The sequence below is a fragment of the Tauraco erythrolophus genome, chromosome 23, assembly GCF_009769465.1.
Source record: "Tauraco erythrolophus isolate bTauEry1 chromosome 23, bTauEry1.pri, whole genome shotgun sequence".
NCBI lineage: Eukaryota > Metazoa > Chordata > Aves > Musophagiformes > Musophagidae > Tauraco > Tauraco erythrolophus.
Window position 1 is genome coordinate 188,497 of NC_141487.1, and position 9,004 is coordinate 197,500.

At 40.1% G+C, this 9,004-nt stretch overlaps 1 protein-coding gene across 1 annotated transcript; it reads left to right on the forward strand.

Moving 5' to 3' along the window:
• The first annotated feature begins 4,221 nt into the window (after positions 1-4,221).
• On the forward strand, positions 4,222-7,681 carry LOC104375491 (guanylin-like). Its single transcript, XM_009981852.2, has 3 exons — positions 4,222-4,296; positions 6,553-6,742; positions 7,614-7,681. Exons 1-3 carry the CDS (start codon positions 4,222-4,224, stop codon positions 7,679-7,681), a joined length of 333 nt encoding a protein of 110 aa, XP_009980154.1.
• Positions 7,682-9,004: the final 1,323 nt, after the last annotated feature.

The window sequence follows — 9,004 nt, forward strand, 5'->3', positions numbered from 1 at the left end:
GGAGCGGCCTAAACCAGGACTGATGCCAATTACTTCAGACATCCATTTTAATACATTTTGACGTGCTGCACAGTAGGTCACATTTCTTTCCTCTGAAAGAGAGTTTGGGTAACTAAGAGACAGAGAACTACAGTCATTAAAATATTCTCCTGCCCCAGCCACTGTCCTACGTCAGGAGCTGGGATCGGGGCTGGTGGAACACTTTGGCTGGGCGCTGCCTGGGTCATGGCAGCTTTCTGGGAACTGCAGGCTAATGGGGATGCTCGAACCACTCCAGGTTGTACTTCAGGAAGAATTGCCTCTGCAGCAGCAGATCGTTTTGGTGGTGGAGAATCTGGGTGACCTGGTCACCATCAGTCTTCAACTCTTGTGCACTCCGGGCCTCATGACTTTTCTGTCACTACTTCTTCCAGGTTTTTGTGCTGCCTAAGCTCTGTCTCCAAATGCTCTCTCCCCAAATGCTCTCTCTCCTGCTTGTTAACTTGGTCTTTCTTTAAAGTGGTGTTTTCAGTTTTCACTGGTTTTTAAAGTGGTCTCACTATCCCTCTGTCTTTTGCCAACATGGTATCTTCTCTTTGTGTTTCCTCTGGCAAAGATGAGCCACCATATTTTGCATCTTATTTGGTACAAGTAAAGATTGAAAAAAGACATGCATAAGGTTGACAACTGGTGAACAAGAACGGCTTGCATGTTGTGAGGGGAATCTAAGCAGGTAAGGAATATATCAAACATTGACCTTTCATAAACTAAAATCTTCTCAGAAAATTTTATAGTGTTTATTAAGAAGATGGGGTTTGATGAATTATATAGTGAGCAATATAATTTAAAAAATAAAATAATTTTTACTAGCAATATTTTCCTCTGCAGGTTGAAGATCTTTTACATTATAAATGCAATGAGGAAAGCTTTTAAAAAACTCTTAGTGAAGAGTAAGCAAAAATACTGGAAGCTGTTAGCAGGTAAACTGAAATAAAAGGCTGTGATTTTTTCTTGTGCCATGGAGAGCATTGGCAGTTTTCAGAGGGACTGGCATGGGTGTGGTGTGAGGTTTTTTGTTGTTGCTGGTTTTTGGAGATTTCATAGTCTTTTTTCTGTACAGTGTCAGATAACAGTTCAGTTCAATACAGAAAATCAGAGGAGAAGGTGTAGTCAGTCTAGTACTATTACTAGTAAGAACTTCAGCAAAGAAATGGTGATAGACTCACATGAGTGAACTCTCCCTGAGCTCAGGCTGAATCCGAGTGAAAACTGTACAAGAGCATTGAGATTTGACTCAGTATGAAAAAACTGATTGGCAGTTTTGCCTTCTTGAAAAAAATCACTTAAGCTACCTAATGTCACTTGATCTTACTGGATGCCTTTGTTGCATCTTCTGCCAGGTGCAGAGTCTTTGTAAGCAGGATCTACACAACTTAACCAAAGTACTTTACACTTTCAGTAATCACAAAAGACAGAGCAGAGTAACAAGACATTACGCGAGGTGTTGGCATGCTCCCTGAAGGAGATAATCCAGACTCTTTGCTGGCTGGGCAGGCTTCAGCCAGAAGGTGAAGGATGGAGGGCCTGTTGCTCTGTGCACTGGGCTTGTCTGAAGTCTTGCTGAGTCACTGTCTTCCAACTAATTTTTTTTTTTCCATTTTTACATCTTTTTATGTTGATTTTCTCCCCCTGAAGTCTTCAGTTCCTCACTATGCAGGTTACTCCAATCCAACCTCTCTCTGTATTTTACCTTTCTCACCTTGCAACTTTTGCCCTTCATGTTTTCTCCCCCATCCCACTGGGAATGAGGCAGTGAGCAAGTGTGTGGGACTGAGCTGACTCCTGGGAATAATCCACAACACTAACCAAAACCAAAACTGTTCAGCCACTAATTAACTAACGAACTGTTAAGAACTTAGAGGGGCAGCCTTGAGAAGGGGCTAGCCTGATCTTTTTATCTGGGACAAATGGACGAGAGGAAATGGCCTCAAGTTGCGCCAGGGGAGGTTTAGATTGGGTACTAGGAAAAATTTATTCACTGAAAGGGTTATCACACATTGGAACGGGCTGTCCAGGGAAGTGGTTGAATCACCATCCCTGAAGGTATTTAAAAGATGTGTAGATGTGACATTTAGGGACATGGTTTAGTGGTGGACTTGGCAGTGTTGGGTTTACGATTGGACTTGATGATCTTAAAAGTCTTTTCCAATCTAACCAATTCTCTATTCTATGAGGATTGCGGAGAATTGGGGGCAGCCTGTGGCACCATGCACAATTCACTAATGCATGGTTAGATAGAAATAGGTCTCCCTAAGGAATATCTAAAAAATATTGACACGTTTCATGAACAAAGAATGAAACAAAATCCAGAGAAGAGCTGGTATTTTCTGAGAGTCTACTTCAAGCTGTCCGCAATCGGAGGGAGAGAGAGGAATGTGTTTGCGACCACAAGTATCCTTCTGCATGGGTGCGGCAAACTGATGACATGCTCAGATTTCTGTGTAGATCTTTCTCCTGGTTTAGGCTGGGATAGAGTTAGTTTTCTTTTAGTAGCTAGAGGAGCACTGTGTTTGGATTTAGTATGCGATTTGGTATAAGAACATTGATAATATACTGATGTTTTTAGTTTTTGCTGAAGAAATCAAGGACTCTTCAGGTTCTTATGTTTTGCCAGTGTGCAGGTGCACAAGAAGTTGTGAGGGAGCATAGCTGAAACAGGACTCACAGCTTCTATTTTAGGATTTGAGCTTGGATTTAGGATTGAGGCTCAAATGGCCAATGGTATATTCCATATCATGCAATGTCATGCCCGGTATGTAGATGAGAGTTGGCCAGGAAGCACTGCACTCTCTCCCCCTTCAGATCTCTCTTTAGGACTCTTTCTCTTCCAGGATTGAGCTTTTGGGATCTCTCTTTTTCGGGATCACTAGCCAGGCCAGGCTGGGCATTGGTCAACGGGTGGTGAGCAGTTACACTGTGCATCACTTCTTTGTATATATTATTATAAATTTTATATATTATCATATATATAATTTTATTATTTTTAATCATTATTTCTTTTAATTTTATTTTATTTCAATCATTAAACTGTTCTTACCTCAACCCATAAGTCTCCTTCACTTTCCCCTTGATTGTCTTCCCCACCCTCCAGGGGCAGGGGAGAATGAGCAAAGTGGTGTTTAGTGGGTGACTGAGATAAACCACAACAGTCTTGGCAAGGACGTTCAGAAGAAAAAGAAACAGAACAAGGAGAAACAGAAGACAAACTAAGCACAACCTGTGCTTAGGCCTGCGATCTGAACTGAGGACCATTTCATAAGCAGACGTGTAACACAGTAAATACTCCTGATCATCAGCAGACAGTAAAGGAGAACCTATATGGGACTGTAGACACAGCCAGTTTCCACCTGTGGTTTTAGCAGGGCAGTTTTAGCCCATCAGTACAAACAGGATGAATCCAGACTGTCCCTTTACAATTTCAGCGTGATTTGAAATGGTTTTGAAGACAGAGATGTAAAGCAAGGAAACATTCACATGACTTATTTCTTCTAATGAACTGATTTATTGATACTTTTTGCATTTGTAATATCTACAAGATAACAGAAAACGAAAGTCAGAGAGACCACCCTTTTCTTGTCAGATATTAAGGTCTGTGTTCATTTGCCTCAGTCCATTGCTACCATCTTAGTACCTGGAATCCCCAGAAGAGGGAACTGATAGTTCATCTCAGCGTGCGAGATCAATTTTTTTTCTGTCTCCCTCCAAATGTCTTTTTTCCTTACAGCTCTGCAGGAAGCAGCCAGTAACCTGAGTACATTCCCTATATGGAGACTGAGTTTCAGATGTTGCGTTAGATCAATCTACCATTTGTTTATTGTAGACTGGAATGTTTTGCCTGCCTGTATCGTGGCCAGTTTCTCAAAGCAGGAGAGACTGGTAAACCCCAGGATCTGCCTGGGTGTGACTGGCCTACTCTGCTAATGAGTAGATAATTGATAGTCCACTGAGGGTTTATAGTATGTCAATAAAGAATTTAGATTAATGGATTACCAAGCAAATGCTGTGTGAGGTTTTATAAAGCTCCAGTTTTGCACTGGGAGCATAGAGCTCTGACTGCCAGGTGATCTGAGTGCTAAGAAGAAGAGAGAAAATCTGACAGACACAATAGAAAGACAGAGACAGACCAAAGCCAGAGAAAATAAAATACATCCAGGTTAGGAAAGGCTGTACTTTGCAGGCACTATGAAAGGCTTTCTTTCCTTTACAGTCCTTGCAATCCTTTTACTGGTGCACAGCTCCCAGACAGTCTACGTTCAGGTGAGTTTTCTGCTCTTTAATTCTTTGATATTACAAGTTCAACAAAGTCCTGATATTATGTGAAGTGTTGTGGCTGCAACAGGAATCTTGAACTAAACCAAAGGACCTGAATTTTTGCTTTGCTCTAGCTTGATATCCAAATTCATCTCCCTTGGTTCAGTTTTTCTTCCTGTAAGATGTTTCCGGTATTACTAACATGCTGCTGCAGTTTAATCAACTTCACCAGTCATATCACGGTTTCGAAATACCTTGCTGACTGAGGCATTGCATTTCCAGAGTTTTCTTTTGCACATAACCCCATGTGTTGTGAAGCTGCAAGAACTGGGGACACCTCTAACTTTATAGAATGATGTAAACAAGATGTGACAAAAGAGAAATTGTCTTGTGTCGCCTGCATCTAGGCAGGAAGTTCTTCATGAAAATAATCTGCCATCTTATGTGATGGAGCCTGCACACATATTGCATATTAAAAAAAAAGATTAAGGAAATATTTAGCTGGATCCAATTAAATATTAATAGGCAGATAAGCTGTTAGAGGAACCTATACCAAAAATATTCCAAAATACACAGCACCAATGACTGCTATTACATGCAACATGTAAGCAGTTAAGAAGGTGGCCTTGTCTTACCTGGGACAAGTGTTGGGACAAGTGTACTTGGGAGTGTGTTGGATCTATCTGCACTCATCCTTAGAAACAGTTTGGGAGATTTCAGTTTGATTGCAACGTAAATAACTTCCACAGAGTATCAAGAAAACTAATATTTCTTAAAAAATTATTGACTCTCTTTATATGTGCACAGCAGGTTTCCAGGGATAAGGTACTATCTTTGTGCCTTGAAATACTCTCTTTTTCTCCTTTGGATGTCAGAGAAATCCAGAGATAGCAGGTTTAATCTATTTCTTTCTTCGAAACCATTCCTTAACATTTAGAGTCTCCAGTAGAACAGATAGCTTCAATGGAAAAAATCTAAATTTTCCACTTGAAGACATAAAAAACCCCAACTCAATGAGAACAGCTGTTTCTAGGTTGGACAAAAGTTTACAAAGTGTAGCTCTGGGTAGTTTGAATTAATTAATCACTAAATCAATATTTTCCAGAATATGTGTGCAGTATACTTTGCATGTGTGTTGCACGCCTTTCACTTGGACTACTTGAGGTCCCTAAGGTCTGACTAATTAGTGCACAAAGTTGACTTATGCTCTGTGTTCTGAAATTCTTCTAAAGACTTCCCTTCCCTCTGCCATAATATGTCAGAAGTAGTTCATTTAACAAAATATTTTGCAAAGCTGAAGCGAAGTTCATTTGGCTTCATATCATGTTTGTAAACTGAGTACCACTGTCTTGACACTTTCCATCCCAGATCTTGAATGAATATGATGCAAACTGGAGGAAGATGTGGAGTAAAAACAGAAAAGCTTCAGAGATGGATAGTTCTGACCTGCGTTATTTCTGTGATAAAGTGCACCTAGCTTAACAGTTGGAACACCTGCAATTTAAGTTTATGATCTCAACAGTGGCATTCATTTGAAACTGAAGGAATGACCATTAAGAGATGCACAGGGTCTAGCAATCTAAGACAACAATATTTCCCAGAATACTATCCCAGCCTCCTGAAGCTTTTGGTATGAGCTTTGAGTCTGAGGCATATTTATGCTGCCAATAACTTTTGTTCCATTGTGTGGACAAATTTTAGATTCATGGAAACTTGCCACAGTACCTTGGGGTGAGGGATTTCAGCTCTTAACAATATTAATGTGAATGAGTAGCTCCTTTTGTGTGTTTAGAGCTTGCCACATGTCAGTTGACACTTGAAGTCCTCTAATAGTATATTAGAAGAAAGAGTGAACAAAATAAATTCCCATTTACCCCCATTCAAATGATGATTTTGTGAATCTCTATCACATATTGCTGAGTTATCTCTTTTCTAGGCTGAAGATTCCCAGCCTGTTAAGATTCCCAGCCCCAAGATTGCCACCCCAGTTCTTATGAATCACTCTTATGGGAGTGAGAAATGTTTAATTCTACCTCCATCCACGGTGATACTAACCAGCCAGGTCTCACTGCTGCTTTGCAAGGTCTTTGCCTTGAAGAGCTGATCATTTTGTCTTCAGTTAGCACTGATTTTATCTAGGCTTTGTTTCAACACTGTGTTTTCCCTGTAGTATAGTTTTTGGGAGAGCTCATGGTTGAAATGGAATGGATTTGCCTAAGGACTGACTTCCTGATGCCTTTTTTTCTGGTTCTGTCTACATAGGATGGAGACTTGAAATTCTCCCTTGAGTCTGTGAAGAAGCTAAAGGCACTTATGGATGAGAACAGACACAGTAACTCTCACATGGTGGTTTCAAAGGCTAGCTATTCTCCATGTGATGAAAAAGATCTCCCTGAGGAGTTCCAATCTGTGTGCAAAAGAGAAGATGCGTCCCTGATTTTTGAGAGGCTGAGTATGTAGCTCATATTGCATAAATTGACATTTTTCAACCTTAAACATTCAAAAGGAAGCAGACAAATAAACATCATGACTGTTTTGTTACTTCTAAAGCAGTTGAGGGAGTCCATGCTGCCTTTCTACTACCCCTCCTACAAAGGCTGGACTACACTAGCTGTGAGCCCCCTAGAAGAAAATTACTGCTGTGATGAGCTTGGCTGTAGCCTGTACAGATCATGCTGCTGTAGCCATGAAAAAGCTTCTTCCAAGTAGTTGCACACTAACTTACCTGACTTTACGTGAGAGAGCCTGCGGTCTCCTCTGGCTTACAGGATAGCAGGGTTATATCACTCAGTTCTAGCTAACTACAAGTTGTGAGCAGGTCTAATTGCTCTCTTTAATGAGTGTAGAAGAAGGTTTTTTCCAGGTGTCCTAGAAGAAGTGAGAGACGTAAATGAGGTGAATTATTCTTTGGCATGGTCTGTCTCCAAGACACACATAGCAATTCTTGAACTGTCTGCTACAGCATCTGCTTTTTGTTTTATTGTGTTACATTTACCTACTGTACAATACAATGGACACTTTGGGAAGATATACTACCAACATAACTAATGTTGTGATTCTTCAACCCACATCCCCACCAGTGTCCCGTAAGATGTCCTATTGTTCTCTTGCCTCCACAAGGTCTCATTGTTTGCCCAATGAGTTCAGATTTGATTTCATTCTTTAAATCGGATTTTTACAAGAACCAATATTCCTTATACCAGTAATAACTACAAGGAACATTAAAACTCATAAAACAGTAGTGGAAAGGAGTATCCAAATCACTTGCTCTTCAAAAACTTATCTTGCCATGTCATTGAAACCCTCTCTTTTCTCTCTAACAGCCCTGGCTGTCCAAGAAGCTGATTTGTGTGAAATCTGTGCCAACGCTGCCTGCGCTGGTTGCTTTTGAATAAGGATGAAACAATCTAAAGAAGATGTGTCAAGCTAGGAAGTTTGTGCATTCATATTGCAAGATCGCATACTTTCACAAATCAATATTTGGGCTCCATCTCCCCTAGAGTCAAGCTTAAGCTGCTAGCTCATGTAGACATACCAGAGGTAGTTCTGGAGTAGTCAGATCAGCTGCCACCAGCAGTGCAGTTGGGGCAACATGAAGAATGTAAACCTCATCTGAGAGGTTTCAGTTCTGCATGAGCTGCCTAGCACTGGAATGAAAATGTCCTGGGCACAGTCTCATGTTCCAGTATTTTATCTGAATTGGAATACAATGGGTGAAACTGAGCCGTCCTCCGCAGCTTTTTTAATATCGAAATCTGCCTGTGATTTGGCCTCCCCTACACACAATATCTGGCAGCATTGGGTTATTATCTTTTCCAGCCCATGCTTCCCAGTGCGCTGGATAACTATCTCTACCTGTAAGTCTGCATGTGAAGTGTGTATTTGAAACAGAACTGCAGCAAGTATCTTGGGGACAAGTTACTGGTGTTTAGTAAGACTTTCATAGCCAGAAAATTCTCCATCTGTTACTTGTACTAATTGTTTCCAATTTAGAGAATGGATGTAGAGGAGGAGCATGGGAAGACTTTCTACATAGTTATGTGGAAGTTCCCTTCTTTTGGCATATTCATTAAGCTCTATTTAAGAGAAAGGAAGTCCAAACTACAATGCTGGAATCACTTTGAAATCAAAACATTGCCTTGGGTTTTATTTATTTGTGGCAAGATTGTGAAGAAGGGATCTGCCCATGTTTCTATGCTGTATATGAAATAAAAGCTACTAATAAGTTGAGGGTTTTTTTGGTTTATGTTTTAGCTGGGTTTTGGGATGTTTTTTTTTTTTTTTGTGACAGTCTGCTTGCCTACTTGCTTTTCTCCTGTGTAAGGTTTTTCATGTCTGGGTCTTTACTGGAATAAAAGATATCTTGTTAATATTGTCTTGAACTTAACACAATTTGTGGTCCGTAAATGGATCATAGTAATATAAGACTATATCATAGCTTTTAAATTATTCCTTTTTTTTTTCTTTTTAACTGTTGAATTATTATCTCCATTTCATAGATATAGGGCCTTCAACTCAGCAACCAAGTTCTCAAAAGACTGTCTATGTTATAAAGCTAAGCACTTATCCCAGGAACTAGGTGCCTAAATCCAGAACTGATGTTCAAAACAAATAACATTAGGTGCATAAATTACTCTTTCGTTTGATAGAAAAGCTATGTGGGTGCAGAAAACAATTCCTCACATACAGTATGTTGACTACTCCAGGAAAAAAG

Excerpts from the sequence above, each read along its gene's own strand:
- LOC104375491 (XM_009981852.2), top strand. The coding sequence starts at position 4,222 with ATGAAAGGCTTTCTTTCCTTTACAGTCCTTGCAATCCTTTTACTGGTG. Across the intron at positions 4,297-6,552 it reads CCCAGACAGTCTACGTTCAG|GATGGAGACTTGAAATTCTC; the intron begins GTGAGTTTTCTG and ends CTGTCTACATAG. Across the intron at positions 6,743-7,613 it reads CCTGATTTTTGAGAGGCTGA|CCCTGGCTGTCCAAGAAGCT; the intron begins GTATGTAGCTCA and ends TCTCTCTAACAG.